Raw genomic sequence first — 18,122 nt, forward strand, 5'->3', positions numbered from 1 at the left:
ATCTGTTTGCAACTTGCTAGTGGCTAATTTGTGATGTGATTCCATGCAGTGGCAGCCTGGCAAATTGCAGGATGACACGACGCATTCATATATTATAAGACATCTTTCATTTCATTAAGCACCTGTATCCAATTTATGATCTGTGACTTTAGCAGGTGTAACTCATTGTTAGAAGAGTTAGCTAACGCAGCATGGAAGGGAAACTTGTACGGTAGTTCTAAAAAATGGCGTTTGGGATGTAAAGTGCCTCACCCTGCAAGAACAATGATAGGATGCTACTTTGTTGCAACAGGCTGTTGCAGCAGCAGCAGCCAGGGCGGCTCAGTAACACGTCCCCAGGAGATGAAACACGTGATGGTTCCTCTATCGGGGAGGGAGGGAGAGAGGACGCATGAGGGGGAGAGTAAGCTGCAAAAAGTCCCTAACCTGCTCTACCTGCCTCCCCAGGTTCCCACTGCACCACCCCTCCACCATCCTCCATACATGTCAGCTGATCTACTTTTAGCCACTTGCTGCTCTTGAGGAGCAAGTGTGGAGGAAGGAGAGATAAGGTGAGACCTGTGAACTTTGCACATCCATGCAGAATTCTTCCCTTACACAGCTTTGCAGAAACTTTTCCTCTCGTGCAATGCTGCTGCTGTAGGATCTGTGCCATGCTGACCCTCACCTGCATAAGCAGCTAAAGGGCTCTCAGCTGCGGGAGGTGCTGCTCACGCCCCTCCACCGTATCCTCACTGCATCACTCAGGGACCACTTAAGTTTCTCTCATGGAAACTTGGATGTAACTTTTTCTTTTTATGCCAATACATTGTGACCTTTGGAGTGGTGACATTTTACACAGAATAGCCATCGAATAGAGCAGCAGTACAAAGATAGATTACAGCCTTACTGAAGAAAAAAAAAATGATCATAAATGAGTATGTTTATTGTTCACTGATCCACTTATCATTAAACTGACTCTTCACCAGCTTTGCAAGTCATTATCCAAAATCAACAGGTAGTCATAATAATAGTACTGTAGCTGTGAATACACTTTTAGCATATTGCTCTCCTAATTATCAAGTTTATTAACAATTACCAGTGAAAAGTGTGATGAGTGTGTGATGAAATGAAGGATAGTTAAAAAAAAAAAAAGTTTTTTTCAAAGTTGTGCCCCAATGTTAGAGGAGATGATGTTGCGTTTCCCCCCTCCCCCACCTCCTCCTCTCTCCGCCCTCTTGACTCTCCTTCCCCTTCCTTGTTAAAGTCTCTCTACCAACCAGCTTTGAGCAGCAACAGCAGCAGCACCAAGAGCAGCATTTTGCCTGCAGGACCTGATGCTCATCCATATTAAACTGGCTGAGCTCAGGAATCCAGCCAGATCATCTCCTCCTAGAGCAAAGTTTATTTTTAACTAGCAAGCACCACCAGATCCTGGATGGTGCTGCTGTTAGCATTGTGGCCTCACACAGAAAGGACTATCAAACTTTCCTACTACCACATTAGGAAGAAAAAACTTTTTTTTTTTTTTTTTTTTTACACTTTTTATCTTTTTTTCTTTTTTTTTTGTCATCATTGTTTTTTTTATATATCCTTTATTACTGGTAATCAGCGTATGAGATGAAGACATCCCTTGTAAGGTAAGTTAAGACAAAGTTTTCTACAACCTATTTCAAGCGTATTTTTGCGACCTGCTGTGCATTTATTAACCTCATCATTCCCAGAAAAGTCATTCTTGACTTCTGGAGCAGCAGTTGGGCCGGTAATGATACAGATGGGGCGAGTGTAGCTTCTGTCCCTTCCTTTCTGGTAGCTCCTCTCTGTCCTTCTCTCTGCGTTTATTGCATCCTCCATGTATCTTCCGTGTGTTCCCTTCTCATACCACTTGCTGTGTGTGAGAGGTGGGGGCTTATGCCTGTTGGCCTTGACAAACTTTCCACCCCTGGTAATTGTCAGGGAGAGGGTTGTTTTCTCCTGGTGGGGTATGAGACTCTAGAGAGTTTCTATAGAGCGATGAGTGGGTATTTTTGTGCGTGGACCGAGCAGCATCTGCTCCGTGCTATATGTGTGTGTGTATCAGAGGAGTCACACGTAGCAGCCACATCGTCGTCATGAGTACAGGAAGGAGACTGGCATCAGCGCAGAGATCATTGGGGGGATGTGGCGAGTTTAGTAAAAGGTAGAAAAACTTTCTAAGTTTGTTTTTCTCACTTTGTGGGCTCTTTAGTGAGATCCCAGTTCCCTGTTCTTCCTCCCAGCATCCATCTCTGCTGCGCAGATGCTGGCTGCCGACTGCTCATCACTCGCTCTCCCAGCTCATCTTGTTTTCCAGACCAATGGCCACTTACTACTCCTAGTAGGATTTTCGCGTACTTTGCTGCTTTTCGGTTTCTTTCTCTCCTGAAACATGTTTGTGTAGTAATATACATTCTGTAGGAAACGTTTTTAGTTTATTCGATTTATTTAAAATACATATTTATATATTTGCCCTCTGAGTTTGTCCCCTAAGTAGATAACTGGACAGGCTCGTCTCTTAGGAGATCGTGACTTTAATGGTTGCTAAGAAGCAGAACAGCTTTGTCCCCACTCCCGTGCGTCTCCTCCTCAGTGGTGCCTGGCTTTCTGGGAGGAGGATAGGGATGGAGTGTATGAAATGATACTTTCTCTTCTGCAGTTTTACCAAGATGACATTTAATTCTCCCTATTGTGCTGCTGGTGAAGTCTCTCTCTCTCTCTCTCTCTCTCTCTCTCTCTCTCTCTCTCTCTCTCTCTCTCTCTCTCTCTCTCTCTCTCTCTCTCTCTCTCTCTCTCTCTCTCTCTCCTTGAAAACTTTTTAAAGTGTCTATTCGCCTATAATTCCCCCTTTTCACCATGCAGTGTGCTGCATGATCCATGATTGCAAATGTCTTTATTTTTAAATTGTTATTCTGTTTTGGGATGTTTATGTGTTGTGTGTTATAGTTGATGAGATGCAGTATTTTCTGTTGCTGTATGTTACTCTGTAAGGCATCATTGATGAGTTATAAAAGGAGGAGGAGAAAGAGAGCATTTTTCCTGTCTCAGCAGATCTGTCCTCCCCTGCTCCTTACTGGTTAGGAGATAGAAGGAGCCCAGATCCGGATGAGCAGTTCACATTCCATTACGAAATTCTACACGGCTTAAGAGCCAGCACAGCAGCACCAACATACATACTGTGCACTAACTTAGGGGAGGGAAGCGTATCTGATGGAGGGTACTCACTCTTTGCTCACAACTTAACCCCTCTGCTGCTGAGCCACTTCATGTCTGACACTCTGACCTCCATGTTGGCATGTGACATGCAGTCTTGCATGATCACAGCCATAGCTATAAAGTTTTACAACGCATCGACAGCCAGAATCCATGTGTGTGTGCTAAATATATATTCAATTTGGGGCTTTATTACACTACAAGTTCTGATACGTCGCTTATTTAAAAACAAAATTGAATCCTTAATTCACGCACATTGAATAGGTTTCATTTAACGTTGACATGAGTGGTAGTGTGTAAAATGTATGTATTTATGTCATGTGGCCTCCGTATAGTTTGCACCCGTTCTATACTGTATTAGTAGTAGTTGCTTGATGAAGACTCATTTGCTGCTGCATAGAAAAGCATCTATCATGTTCTCTGGACAACTCTGCTGTTTCATCTCTGACACACCTTAGCCAAAGAGTGAGGATCAGTGAGCAAGTTTTTCCCTTGTACTAATGTTCACGAATACCCATTTCATCAGTCTGGATTACATTGTAGTTGTGCAACCTACTATCTTTGCTTCTTTACTTATGTCAGGCAAGTCAAAGTCAGATGGGCTGAAGTTTGCGTGTAACCCTTCCTTTGCCAGTTGAAAGTTTAGATTATCTTTACAGCCATTCAATGTTTAATAAGAGCATCTAATTTCTTGTATCTAATGGTGTAGCCCCATGGATGGCCTGTTAGGTGCATCGCTTGGTGGATGTTTGATAATAGTTTCAGGCCACGACAAGCTGCTGCCCACGAATTGCTTTCCTGCGCTGAATGAGTTACAAGCCTGCAGACTTTTTTCCCTCTGTTTGTTTTACGTTTTGTTGTAGGCATGCTGGGTGTGTAAAGGATGCTTCCATTTTCTCTGAGTAACCTGCATGTGTTGTGCTTTCCCTACTGACCTTGCAGATATGTCGCTCTGCAGAATGTGACACTTATGAGTAAAATAGTGAGCAGCTGGGGGTGGAGACTGGGTTGTGCGTGTGTTTAGCTGTATCAGGGTGAAAGCCACACACTTATCATGTGCCTATCCTGGTGTTTTACCATGGCTTTTCCATTTACAAGGACATTTTGGTAGGGTTTTACATTTAAAAAGAGCAAGTTGCGTTTGTTTCTCTATGGGGAAGAAAAACAAACAAAGTAAAGTCCTATTTAGATGGTGGTATTCATTATCCCTTTTAAAAGAAGGTGGTGCTCTGAAGGTCATTGGATAAGTGTTGCTAAGCAGCCTAAACATAAGTGAGCTAAAATTAACCCTCATATCTTTGCAAAAGGCTAGATGCATTTTATTTTTGTAGTAAAAGTGTTTAGTTGGGGGAAAAAATGATTGACTTGTGTTCATTGGTTAATAACGTTGGTGCTTTTTACTGATTTTATTGGATGGTTTTTATATTATTTAATTTTTTCAAGTGTTTTGGTATTTTTGTACTTATGTGAAAGTACATGAGGTTAATAGTCTGAAATGCATTATTCAGCATTGGGATACCAAGGACCATTTTTCAGATGTTGCTACTTGTGAAAGGAACCTAAATCAGTCACTGCTGCTAGTGTGTAGCTTTTTACATGTGTGTTTTTACATGCCAGGCCCTATATAATGATGGGCTTGGAGTTGGGAGACTAAAGGGGGGTATTTATCAAAGCTCAGAGAGAGAGAACATTGTAAGAGATAAAGTAATAGCCCATTAGTTCTACTTTTACAGGATGTGTTTTAAAAATGAGTTAGGAGCTGATGGTACTTTATCTCTGAGTTTTATCTCTCTCTCCAAGAGCTTTGAATATCCCCCTAAAGAAGTTAATACCTCAAATAACTCCTTCTTAGACATAACTCACCACCGTACTCCCAGCATTGCAGTAGTTAAGTATTCGTGTACAATGTCTGCTTAACAGAAGACTTTGCCCACCAGGTTTATTACCTGCCAGTCCACAAAGACAAAAAAGTCAAATAAATCATTGTTCTAACATGCTGTAAAGGGTGGGACATTTTCCTGATCCTGTTATCTGTAATCAGGTAAAGGATGTAGGTTTCACACAATAAGATGGAGGTGTGGAGAGAGAGGCTTTGTTGAAAAATGTACTTCATCTCACATGTCATTATTGTTTATCCATTTTAGAGCGTATTCACACATCAGGGTCTTATGCCATTTGCATGAAAAACATGATAAAAAAATAAACAAGTAGCAGTCAATGGAATAATTTACTTATGCTGACAAATGCATCACATTGAGGCAGTTACACTGCGTCACATTTGTACGAAAAATACATCTGATTGTGATAAGTTTTTCCTGCCGGTCCCGAAGTGTGAACAAGCTCATATAAATTGCAAACCAGTATGGAGGAATGATGCTGGGAGAAGATGACATAGTTAGCAATATATTGTAACGTCCTTACATTGGCAGTTCTTTTATTGAAACGTTAAGAGGATGACTTGATCAATAGGAAAGATGAGCGAATATGCTACATAGTTGTACAGTAAATTTACAACCATCACTTTTGTTTTCAACCGGTATCAATACCAGAGTACCACAATAGATGTACAAGTCTGCATACAGGTGAATGAAGACATTTATTTCTGCACATGCAATGTGGGAGAACATAAGAACACCTTTGCATTCAGCTCTGTAACAGGCCCCAATATGCAGTGTTCAGATTGCATCGATATAGGAGATCACTGAAACTAGTAAAAATAATGAACTTTTTTTATTATTTGTTTGCTAGAAGTATAAAAACATACTGTGAGTTTTGTGCCTGAATTGCATGCATTGTATTAAGTGTATGCACAGGCAGCATTAAATGTATAGTCTCCCATGTAAAGTTATTCACTGGTTTACTGGATCTTAAAGGTCATGTGAAGGTAATTCCAGGAGTTTCTTCCTGTAGATATGAGTCCTGAAAACTGTGACTGTATCCTTTCTTGACACTTATTTCTGGAGGAACTATAAATATTAATTATTGAGTCCTCCTTTTTTTTCAAGTTTTATGAAAATGTGTGATTGTGACTATGATATTATAGTATAAGTAGCTGTCTGAGTTGTAGTAGTAATAGCGGATACATCATTCCATAAAAGGCATATTGGAGGAGAGATCATTTGAAACGTGTATCTTGGCTGTTTGTATGCCGTAGGGATGTCTGTACAAACAAACGGAGGAGATAAACTGCTGATCTTGTAGGTTAATTGGTTATGGCTCCATCATCATTAATAATCTGATGTAGAAGGATAAGGAATGGTGACAGCAGATGTGATATAATTGGAGATTAACAACAGACAGTTCAGGAGAGCTGTGTGATCTGTCTGACAGTTTCCAAGTTCCGAGCCTAGGATTATCCATCTATCTGCTTCTTTTGGTTCTAATATATGCATATACGCTCTTTCCACCTTTTTAATTGTGGCCCGCATCTTTCGTAAACACAAAACAGTGATCATCTGCAAATGTCTGTGTATTAAGACAAATCTCATTGTTGGGAACCAACACATGTTATTTGCTCAAGAACCTTAAGTGAAAAACTTTTCCAATTACAATTTTGCTGAGTTTTAGGGGGGTATTATCAAGATTGGAGACAGATAAAATTGTGTGTGATAAAGTACCAACTAATCGCTCCTAACTGTCATTTCTCAAACACAGCATGGAAAATGTAAGGCAGAAGCTGATTGGCCAGTACTTTATCTCGCAATTTTATCGCTCTTCGAGCTTTAATAAATACCCCCCTTAGTAACACAACATGGGTAAGTGGCGTCTACAATGGGTTGGGTATGGGATCTCGGCGGTCATAATACCGACGCCGGTATCCCGACCGCCAGAATGCCGGCATGGAGGCGAGTGCAATGAAGCCCCTTGCGGGCTCGCTGCACTTGCCACAAGTTCTATTCCCACCCCATGGGTGTCATGGACATCCAGGAGTGGGAATAGCTGTGGCAGCGCTGGCGGCATTCTGGCAGTCGGGATTCCGGCATTGGTATTGGTGGTATTCTGACCGCTGGGATCCTGACTACATCCCTCTACAATAGCATCATGGAAGATATGCAAAAGGGTGTGTTCATTTGTTGCAAAATGGAACTGGCCTGACAGGACCCTTCCTACTTCAAGCTGCACTAAAGGGGATTCATTGTCACCTCCCCCCAACCTCCACCTCAGATTCTGTTCCCAACTTTCTCCTCACTTATTTTGTATAAAGCATTAATCTTTAGGCTATCCTCCCCCCCCCCCCCCCCCCCCTCCTTTTTTTTTTTTACCTCTTGGCTTTTAATTCTAAGGTAACACGTCTTGGTTGCAGTGTTCTTTGTTCTCTTGATGGTCTTAGGATAATATGTTATTGACGTGCCACATATCTGGCTTGTGTCTCTCTGTTTCATCGTATTTGTGAAACTTTGCCTACTTTTTCTATAAGGTACCTTGTGGATTTTCTATACCTTCAATAAACAATAGACTTTTACACTAACACACACACACACACACACACACCATGGTGAAATTATTTATTGCATGGAGAGCTTGCATCTAAGTACTATATACAGTGTAAAAAATCGTATATCTTTTTAGAATATAAGCATGCTGGAGTAGCTTGTTTTCAGTGGAGTCTGTTAGCAGTCCCGCCATTAGACAAAGGTAAATCTCAGTGAAAAGGTGTATCAGACAAAAGCAGTGGGTTACGGGTGGAGACTGTTTGCTCAGGGTGATTCAAATAAGAAAAGCTTGGCGAGCCTAAAAGCCTCAGTAGATTTTTACAGACCAGGTATTTGAATAACTTGACAAGGATTCACCTGCAGACTCCAGGCTTTCATGATGATCTTGTTAATGGGAGTGGAGAACCCTTCTGGCATTTACTACTTTTTTTTTTTTTTCCATCTTCATTTAAAGTCTGTGATTGTTAAGTGATACATTTTGGTCCGTTTCATTTTTGAGTTGCTTTATGTTTGCATTTCATGAAAAGGTAATTGATTACATGTCTGATGGCAGTTGAGATTGTAGGTCTTCGGTGGGCGCAATGGCGATGTTTGCGCAGTTGAGCAATTATTTGCTACTGCGCATAAGCAAAATTACCTGAAAATTCCCTCAGCGCATGCGTTACCCTGGCTGTATGCAGAGACCACTGTTGTAGTGGCGTAAAACCATGTTTCTGGGAGATGGGCTGAGGTTAATGCAAAAAAATAAATAAAAACAAATGCCGGGAGTGTCATGTACATATTGGTGACCACATTCCCGCTTGCAGATCCACAGTCACTGAGGCCATGTTCAGAGGAATTCCATAACGAGACACATCACCTACCATAGATGGATGGTGCATGTGATAAAAAACCACTGCTGGAGTTTCATCCTCCATGGGTATTGAAAGTGGACGTCTCAGGGCTTGCATAGTCCAGTGCACGGTAGTACTCAAGGGTTAGACTGAAACTAGCATTTGCATATTACTGCCGCTGCGACTCGTAAAATGTTGCAGTAGTGCATGCATTCGCATTCACCTCTTTATCAGGCCTTAAATGTGTACAGACATACAGAATCATTTTTACACTGTGTCAGGGTGGGATAACGTTTGGGGGAACAGTATATGCAATAGATATGTTGCCTGTAGCTTAAAAGAAAAACAATGTTCATTTCAAATTTGTAAATAAAGATGAAAGCAACTTGCTGATTCTTTGTCTGTAACAGATGTCCACGGTGTCTGAAACCATCTTGCTAGATTAGCCTGAGACAGGGTACACGCCTGCATCCTCTGCTAGCCACATGGTAACGTTTAGGACCTCTGGTTTCCATAGCAAACAGAGCAGCTGAAACAGAGTGCGTTGTGGATTTACCTGCTCCGCTTGTTGCCAAGGCTAATGATGCAATGAATTGGGATCCTCTTTTGTTAATTAAATTAAGTTTACGTCTGAGACGCTCACTCTAGAGGTAGAATGAGCTGAGGGGGTCATTCCATGAGAATGGTCTTTTTATGTAACGTTTGTTACCAGTTTTCATGACAAGCTTTGCATCATAATTAAAGCATATCATGTACCACACAACATTTACTTTGCACAAAATATTCAAAACACATGCTCAAAAAAAAATATTTCACATGAAATATATTGCAAAATGTAACGTTTGTTACCATGGAATGACCCTGGGTTGTAGTTTAAACAATCAAATGCCCATGTGAGTTATATAAAATTTTACATACAAAATGCATGTTGGATGTAGCTTTTTATGCAAATAAGTGTTTTTTTATTTGTGGAAGACTCAAAACTGCTGAAGTCTTCATTATTAAAAAGAATAGTGCTCATGTCTACGGGTGTATTCAATGTGTGTTGTGTGTTTTTTTGTTTTTATTGAAACAAACACCCAAGAATGACACTTCTATGTTTTTTTTTTTGTTTTTTTTTGGTGTTTGCCATGTTAACGTTTTCGAGTTAAAAAAAATAATAATGTAAAAGCCAATGGATTTGTAAAGCTATAAATGTAGCTTAAGGGGGGTACTCATGGAGCGATCGCTGCTTAAAATCTAAGCAATCTGACTAGATTGCTTAGATTTTAAGCAGCGATCACTTTGTGTGTACCCCTCACAGCGATAGCGATGCGCAGCCCCACGCATCACTATCGCTGGTGCCAGATTGGCCCGCTGGGTGAAATGAGCGCCCGTCTCCCCCCGCACGCTCAGCACACATTGCGCTGTTCTGAGTGGGGGGAGAGATGTGTGATGAGCGGTTCGCTCAGCACACATCTCTCCCCACATCTGCCGGTGAGTACTGGCCTTTACAGTCCACTGATGCTTTTCCCCTGATAGTGTATGTTGTCTTGTTCAATGGAGATTCCAGAGGTTTATTAAGCCTATAGGTTAATTAGTAGTTTACACTCTGTTCTTCCAAACACAAGAAACATTAACTGTAGTGTATTCTTTTACACATGGTTTACAAATTGCTAACAAATGTTTATATACAGTAGGGACAAATTTAATAGGATGCGAGTTATTAAAAGTGCAATTTTTTTTGCGGGAGCAATTTTAAGCAACAATATTATTAAAGGCAAACCGGCTTGATTCACCATAAAATCAGATAGCATTTCTCATTTAAGAGATACAGATCTGTCCGGTGACAAGTATTTTATTTTTATTTTTCTTCTCCATTGGGGTCGATTCAATTCTCCGACATTTGAATAGCGCCGGGAATTAGATATTCAATTCAGCTCATGTTAAGTCGGCGAATGCCCGTTCTCCTGGACTTAACAGGTTGATTTTGTCGGGAGAACGGGCATTCTCCGACTTAACTCCCCGGCACGATGCTGATTCACGATAGAATCAGACTCGCGGCAGCACTTTTTGTCTGATTTCCTCTCGCATCCCCCGGGGGTGAGAGAAGAATTCCCGACAATTTGAGTGTCACTTGGCGCTGTATTGAATAGCACCAGGAGCTAATTCCCGGCGCTATTCAACTGTCGGAGAATTGAATCAACCCCAATTGTCTACTTGGGCAACCTACAAACGGTATCCGGACTCCAGGTCGACACCAAAAAGGTTGACACACCTTAGGTTGACACCAAATGGTCGTCACGCCTTAGGTCGACATGGACAAGGTTGACATGGAAAAAGGTCGACATGAGTTTTCAACTTTTTAATTTTTTTAAACTTTTTCATACTTTACAATCCACGAGGACTACGATTGGGAACGGTAATATGTGTAGAGCGCAGTGGTAGCAGAGCGAGGCATGGTGAGAGAAGCGGTGCACTAATTGGGGTTCTCGGTCACTCTACGAAAAAAACGACACAACCCCCCCATAAAATCATGTCGACCTTTTCCCATGTCGACCTAAGGTGTGATGACCATTTGGTGTCGACATAAGGTGTGTCGACCTTTTTGGTGTCGACCTGGAGTCCCAGACCCCTACAAACATTGGCACACGGATAGCCACCATACACCTCCAGCTGTTAAAAGTGCTACTCCCCCTTATTTCCTGCAGTGGCTATAGAAAGGACAATGAATAGTGCTTATGATTTGCACTATCCCTGTTATCCAAAACTTAAAAATATGTAAACTGCTACTACTACTACTACTACTACTACTACTACTACTACTACAGCAGCTCAGCAGGATTCCTGTGTTTTTTCTTTTTTTTTCTTTGTAAATTGCTTAAAGATGGTGATGGTGCTAGGTGGCCTTCAGCATAAGCTAGATCTTAACTGCATGAAATAGTCCCAATCCTTGCCATTAAAAAAATTAAAATGATTTCATCTTGTAATTTTTGTTTTACCCCCTGATAAAATGAACCACTGCTTGGTAGCAACTTTAGTGTCGTCTGGATAGGTATAATTCCTTAGCTAGGCAAGGCACTACTGGCTCCTGGCTGGATGAGATATCCATATGCCTTTTTTCTTCTTCTTTCTACAGAAGAAACCTTGTCAGAATCTCCTGCTGATAACTGGCTACAATATTTATATGACCACAATCTCCCCTACCGCTATGGTGGTCCTGACACCACTCATTTAGGGCTTGGTCTGAAACAAGAAACAAAAATCACCCTCCCACTATTGATAGTCTTTTATCTTCAGCATTATCTGTGGTTATTAGCAAGTCACTGCCACAGCCCTCATAATGAGAGCCTGCAGTCTTCTGTCCCATCCTGGTCCAGGCGTATGTGCAGGCATGTTCTACATTCCTAGCCCACAGCTGGCAGGAGACCCCAGGACAGTTATAGAGTAATAGTGTTGCTGATTTAATTTTGGGCCATTAAACTTTGTACTTTTTATATGTAGTATTATATATTTTATATATATATATATATATATATATATATATATATTTTGTTTACAAAATATGAATGCATTTGTGACATCAAAATTACAATATTCCTATGGCATTGATCTGGATAAAGTGACATCATGCTTCTAAGCAAGTTGGTTTTCTTGTAGAGGATGTTGGTCAGTAACTAATGATCTGGACCGCCGGTCTCTCTTCCTGTTTGGGAACTCATTTCCCTCGACGAGGACTTTTTCCTTCAGGACTTAGATATCTGGATCCCACAACTTACATCCTAGCATGTGTGTTTTTAATCTTTACTATGACTTGTCATTTTATTGAACTGTAGTGTAGCTGAAATTCCTCAAACATTGCATTAGATGTGTGCAACAGAACTGAATTGTAAAGCATCTTGGTATACAAATTAATAGTAATAACAATGGATCCTATTTTTAGAAAACATATGATTACCAAAATTCTGAACCTCACCAGCAGCGTCTGCTTTAATTCACAACACTTGCTTCCTTAGACATTCCCATGATGCCTCTTTCTTAGGTGTTTCTGCACTAGTCTTCTGTATTTCCTGGCATAGAGGGGGTTAAGGCACTGCCAGTAAGATGTGTGTATGGTGGTGTGGTGGTGGTGGGGGGGTTACATTTGTGAACTTTCACTCCTACTTGCAAAAGCCTTGCAGTGCAGCCCCCCATTACCCCACCCCACCGGGAGCACAGCAGATAAATCCCTCACAGGATGGTAACAAGATGCTGGAAAGGTAACTTATACATCAGTGCCAGATTTCAGAACTGGTTGTTCTCCAGCACGCACATTTTCTTATGTGCTGCTTCTGAAACTCCAAACAGGTGCCTTCCAAATCTGTGTAATGCTCCCAGGTTTTGTTATAGCAGTTACAAACAAGGATTCCGATGGGTGTTGGTTCGTCATTTCATCATCTGATCCCGAAAAGGGAGGATGTTCTGTGATCCAAGTTATATGTGTGTGTGTGTGTGTATATATAAATGTGCACTTAATTGACATCATGGGAAGACTTTGTACACACACATACTTCTTTGTTTTGTTACATAAAGACCTATCGCATAATATAAATACATAGAACATTTAATCTGGTCAGGGATGGGAATCGCTTGTGTGTGTATGTGTATAATTTTATCAGTAACCCGTACACTACCTTTTCCCCAAACACCGGGGTATGGGAAGTAGTTACTTTGCCGCCCATTTCTTTTGCATCACTCGGCCTATCCTATCAGCATTGCTGCTAAGGAAACAAACCTGTAGTGTCCATGGACCTATAGGTCTATTTATTCCTCTGTTTACTTTCTGGTTTTTTTTTTTTTCTGTTTACTTGTTCTATTTCCATAAAGTAGCGAATTCGAAGATTACTTTTGTGTTTTGGTTTTATGCATTTTTTCATTATTACCATAAAATGTTGATTTGTATCAAAAGATGCAGGTTAAATTAGTGTTGAAGAGTTGGTTTTAGTCCTATAATGTGACTTTGAGACTGCTAATAGATGCTAATGAATTGCAGAAACCTAAAGTGACCTCGAGTCGTGCTGACTGGGAATAGAGAGCTGGTACTCACCGATGGAAAACCAGGTATGGATGGGCTACATTATACTCCTCCACCCCCCCCCCCCCCCCCCCCAATTCCTCCTCTCAGCAGACATCAAACTCCAGTGATAAGATAATGTCACCAAGAATAATCAGCATTTCAAAGAGGTCCAAACAATAGATCTTGTTTTGATTAACATCTTTATTGTAGTGAAGTGATAGGACCAGTCTGCTGTGCTGATGCTTTTGATCCAAATTAGCTAACCCACAGAATGATTCTGAAGACACAACATATCTAAACACAAACTGATAGCTTGTATATAATCCAACATGACAAATAGGTTGAACAATGGTTTATCCCACCATTCACATTGTAACTCTTGTTAGACTGCAGCCAGTGTTTTTTTGCCGGAGTGACTGTGTGTGGTGTTAGGCGTAGTTGAACAAAAGGCTGAAATTGTAGTTTGTGTACCCAGAAAATAAATATCACCTAAATGATGATTACATTAAATAACACGGGAGTTCAGTTATTCTGTTTGTTACAGCAATCTATAAAATAGCTGTACAGAGTACCACTCTGCATGTGAAACCCGTTGTACACCTAAAAGTCAGGGTACATGTACAGTATGTTTAATGAAACGCTAAATAGTTTGCTATGTGCTTGTTTGTGTAATAAGCATTATTTGCGATTGTCCTATTTTAATCTAATCAGTCTGTTGTTACTTGTAGGTTGTTACATCTCTGGATTCTGCAAGTTTTAAGGCTTTCAGCATTGATGTTACTCTCGTCGTTGTTGTTTATTTATTGTAAGCAGACCACTTGTTTTCACCTAAAACACTGACCCGTTTTCTGCAGTGTTTTTCTGTCCACGGGTTGGGTAGCGGCAGTGACTGCTGTGAGAACCGTTCAACTGCTCTGTGCCCCATATCTACAGCTGAGCTGTCTGATAAACATTTGAACATTTTAACTGGAAGTATATGTGTGTGTTTGTGTAAATAATGTTGTATGATGTTCTCTCCAGTCTACAGACTCGTTTAGTTTGTTAGGAATTTAAACATTTACATCCCCCACCCAAGAAACCCAATTCTATTTATAGTATATTTATGTGGGGCAGGGTCTGATTCTAGCTATATACAAGGCTGGGAACTGTTAGCAGCAATGTGGGGGTTCCCAATGTGTGGGATCCCTGGGCAACCGCACTGTCTGCCCCCTTTAATTCGGCTCTGCAGCAACCCTAAGTCTTCTGTAAATGTTTACTTGACTATGTCAACATTTTGCAGGTGTTGACATTAAATGATGACATTTTAACATTGTGAATGTTGACCTACAGATCAGAGACATAAGGGGCAGATATTTCAATCCTTGGAGATCAATAAAGTGCAGAAGTTGCCCAAAGCCTTGGTGTTATTAGGTGGGTACAGACCATACCCGGGTGTCACTCTTCTGGGGGATGGGTGACGTGATGCTAAAAAGCTGGCTCCTCCTCAATGACAGGGAGGCGGGTGCTACACTGTGACATTATCGTACAACGCCTGGCTCCTGTCACTAAGAAAAGAGCTAGCAATGTACGCAGAGTCACTAGGGTCAGACCCCCAGTGTGATGAAAACAGGGACCATCCCCACCAATTGAGACCATATGACTTCCTTAAGATCCTGACCCCTTTTTGGGCAGTTTATGTGGCACACCAGGTGTCACCGCCCCCAGTGATGCTGCTGGTCCAAAGCAATCAATAATTTATTTAGCACAAACTATGATAGTTAGAATCTGATTGGGGTGTGCAGTTAGCATACCGATCGACGGGATCCCAGCGGTCACAATACAGACGGCGGGATCCCGACGAGGCACCATACTGCTGCCGGTATACCGGCGAGGTAGGTGATTCCCCCTTTCTGGGTGTCCACGACACCCATAGAGGGAGAAAAGAACATGTGGCAAGCGAAGCTCTCCACCAAGCCCGCAAAGGGCTTAGTTGCGCTAGCCCCCCTGCCGGCATTCCACCGCTCGGGATGCCAATGTCGGTATACTGACGTTCGGCATCCTATGCGGCGGTAAATCATGCTGAACCACTGATTGGTTTCAGTAGGCAACTTCTCCACTTTTTCTCTCTCCAAGGCTTGTTTCTTATGTCCCATAAGGAATGCATACCGTTCTTAAATGGGTGTTAACATGAACTAAACATAATTGCGCAGCAGATGTACCAGTAGGATCATAGTGAGGAATCTGAGTATTCCCACATAAATGTAACTTACCATACTTCAAGCAGTGTCTGTGGACCATACAGATGTAAAATGTCCATTAATATGAGCCTGTAGTAAGGTTTATAGTTTACAGAATTTGGTTTGTATGGTGAATTCCAAGAGCAGGGTGCAGCAGCAGTAAAAGAGGAGCAAAGGTTGTATGTGTTGGTGTGTACATTTGTATCTGCATCACTGGTGAGACTAGGATAGCTTAGTGGTACCCTTCCCTAAATCAGTGGTAGGAAACCTGCTGCAATTTGTGGTGGTGTTGTAGGAACTTGTCGGAGAGTATGTATATGTGCTGTGAACTTTTTAGTGCATATAAGCAAAGCGTTTGTAGATTCCCAAGTACCTGTGGCCCATGCAGTTTTGTTCTCCCTTATTCCCCTAGTGTGTGTTCCAAGTTAATGGATGCTTGTTACTGTCATTATGATGAATTGTATCCACTTTCACCTGCATAGGTAACATACCAAGTATTTACTGGAGTGGGGGCAATACATAGCACTATCTCCAATACCCAGTAATGATAGTGATGGCCCACAGCAATTAATACCCACAAACTATTACTGCTGTCTGCTAGCACACTTGCCAGTGTACAAGGGACTGCCTTTGGTATGAATTTTCTTTGCAGCAACCATATAGCTACCAATATAATATCCAGTGAGCTATAGAATGTTGTTAAACACTTGTGTAATTTTAAAACTATAGGTTAAACTATTTTTATAATAGAGGTGTAGAAATAGTTTTTATACTCTTAGCTCCTGCACGAGTGTGAATCCTCGCTGTTAAATTCTTCTACAATTTAACAAAAGAAGGGTGTGTCAAATAGAATACAGTACTTGTACACTTAATCTTCCCATCACACTTTTCTGTGGTCTCTGAAAGGGTTAGCACAGATACAGATGGAGATAGACGAGCCCCTAAACAGGGCTCAGTAAGTGGGGAAGTGAAACATGTACAGGCTGCTCTCACAAGATGTGGGGAAGTTGCTTCAGTAGAACTCATCACAGAGCTGGAGGAAGGGGGACTTAACAAGATGGGAATCTCTAGTCATGCAATATGATTTCCATTAAAATGTTTGCTGCCAGCAGACAGCGTGGGATACTTGTGCCTCTAAGGGGTTAATTGGACACATACAGTTTTGTGGCCGGTAACAATTGCAATGTGGAGTGTAGTCTTGTACTGCTTCTTATGCATGTTATGCATTTAACTATTAGTCTCTGTTATTTATGTTTTCTCTGACGTCCTAGTGGATGCTGGGACTCCGTCAGGACCATGGGGAATAGCGGCTCCGCAGGAGACAGGGCACAAAATTTAAAAGTTTGACCACTAGGTGGTGTGTACTGGCTCCTCCCCCTATGACCCTCCTCCAAGCCTCAGTTAGGTTTTTGTGCCCGTCCGAGCAGGGTGCAATCTAGGTGGCTCTCCTAAAGAGCTGCTTAGAAAAAGTTTGTTAGGTTTTTTATTTTCAGTGAGTCCTGCTGGCAACAGGCTCACTGCAACGAGGGACTTAGGGGAGAAGAAGTGAACTCACCTGCGTGCAGGATGGATTTGCTTCTTAGGCTACTGGACACTAGCTCCAGAGGGACGATCACAGGTACAGCCTGGATGGGTCACCGGAGCCGCGCCGCCGACCCCCTTGCAGATGCCGAATAGAGAAGAGGTCCAGAAACCGGCGGCAGAAGACGTCTCAGTCTTCATGAGGTAGCGCACAGCACTGCAGCTGTGCGCCATTGCTCTCCGCACACTTCACACCAGCGGTCACTGAGGGTGCAGGGCGCTGGGGGGGGCGCCCTGGGCAGCAATGTAATATACCTATTCTGGCTAAAATATATCACATATAGCCCCTGGGGATATATGGATGTATTTAATCCCTGCCAGGTTCCAAAAAAACCGGGAGAAGAAGCCCGCCGAAAAGGGGGCGGGGCCTATTCTCCTCAGCACACAGCGCCATTTTCCTGCCCAGCTCCGCTGCGAGGAAGGCTCCCAGGACTCTCCCCTGCACTGCACTACAGAAACAGGGTAAAAACAGAGAGGGGGGGCACTTATTGGCGATATTTATAATATTTGAGCTGCTATAAAGGGAACACACTTATTAAGGTTGTCCCTATATATATTTATAGCGCTTGGGTGTGTGCTGGCAAACTCTCCCTCTGTCTCCCCAAAGGGCTAGTGGGGTCCTGTCTTCTATCAGAGCATTCCCTGTGTGTCTGCTGTGTGTCGGTACGTGTGTGTCGACATGTATGAGGACGATGTTGGCGTGGAGGCGGAGCAATTGCCTGTAATGGTGATGTCACCCCCTAGGGAGTCGACACCTGAATGGATGGCTTTGTTTATGGAATTACGGGATAGTGTCAGCACGCTACAAAAGTCGGTT

General features: G+C 42.1%; 1 protein-coding gene across 5 annotated transcripts in view; it reads left to right on the plus strand.

Annotated features, from left to right (window-relative positions):
- The first annotated feature begins 220 nt into the window (after nucleotides 1-220).
- RREB1 (ras responsive element binding protein 1) overlaps nucleotides 221-18,122 on the plus strand; it is a 138,045-nt gene continuing 120,143 nt past the window's right edge. For 2 of the 5 annotated variants that reach the window (XM_063923098.1, XM_063923102.1), the window contains exons 1-2: nucleotides 1,274-1,619; nucleotides 13,485-13,552. In XM_063923098.1, coding sequence (XP_063779168.1) covers nucleotides 13,541-13,552 — 12 coding nt within the window. In that variant the 5' untranslated portion in view covers nucleotides 1,274-1,619; nucleotides 13,485-13,540. Of the gene's footprint in view, nucleotides 552-1,273; nucleotides 1,620-2,023; nucleotides 2,159-13,484; nucleotides 13,553-18,122 lie in introns of those variants that run through there. The other 3 variants (XM_063923099.1, XM_063923100.1, XM_063923101.1) reach the window with 3 other exon arrangements.

The sequence above is a fragment of the Pseudophryne corroboree genome, chromosome 5 (assembly GCF_028390025.1).
Source record: "Pseudophryne corroboree isolate aPseCor3 chromosome 5, aPseCor3.hap2, whole genome shotgun sequence".
NCBI classification, from domain to species: domain Eukaryota; kingdom Metazoa; phylum Chordata; class Amphibia; order Anura; family Myobatrachidae; genus Pseudophryne; species Pseudophryne corroboree.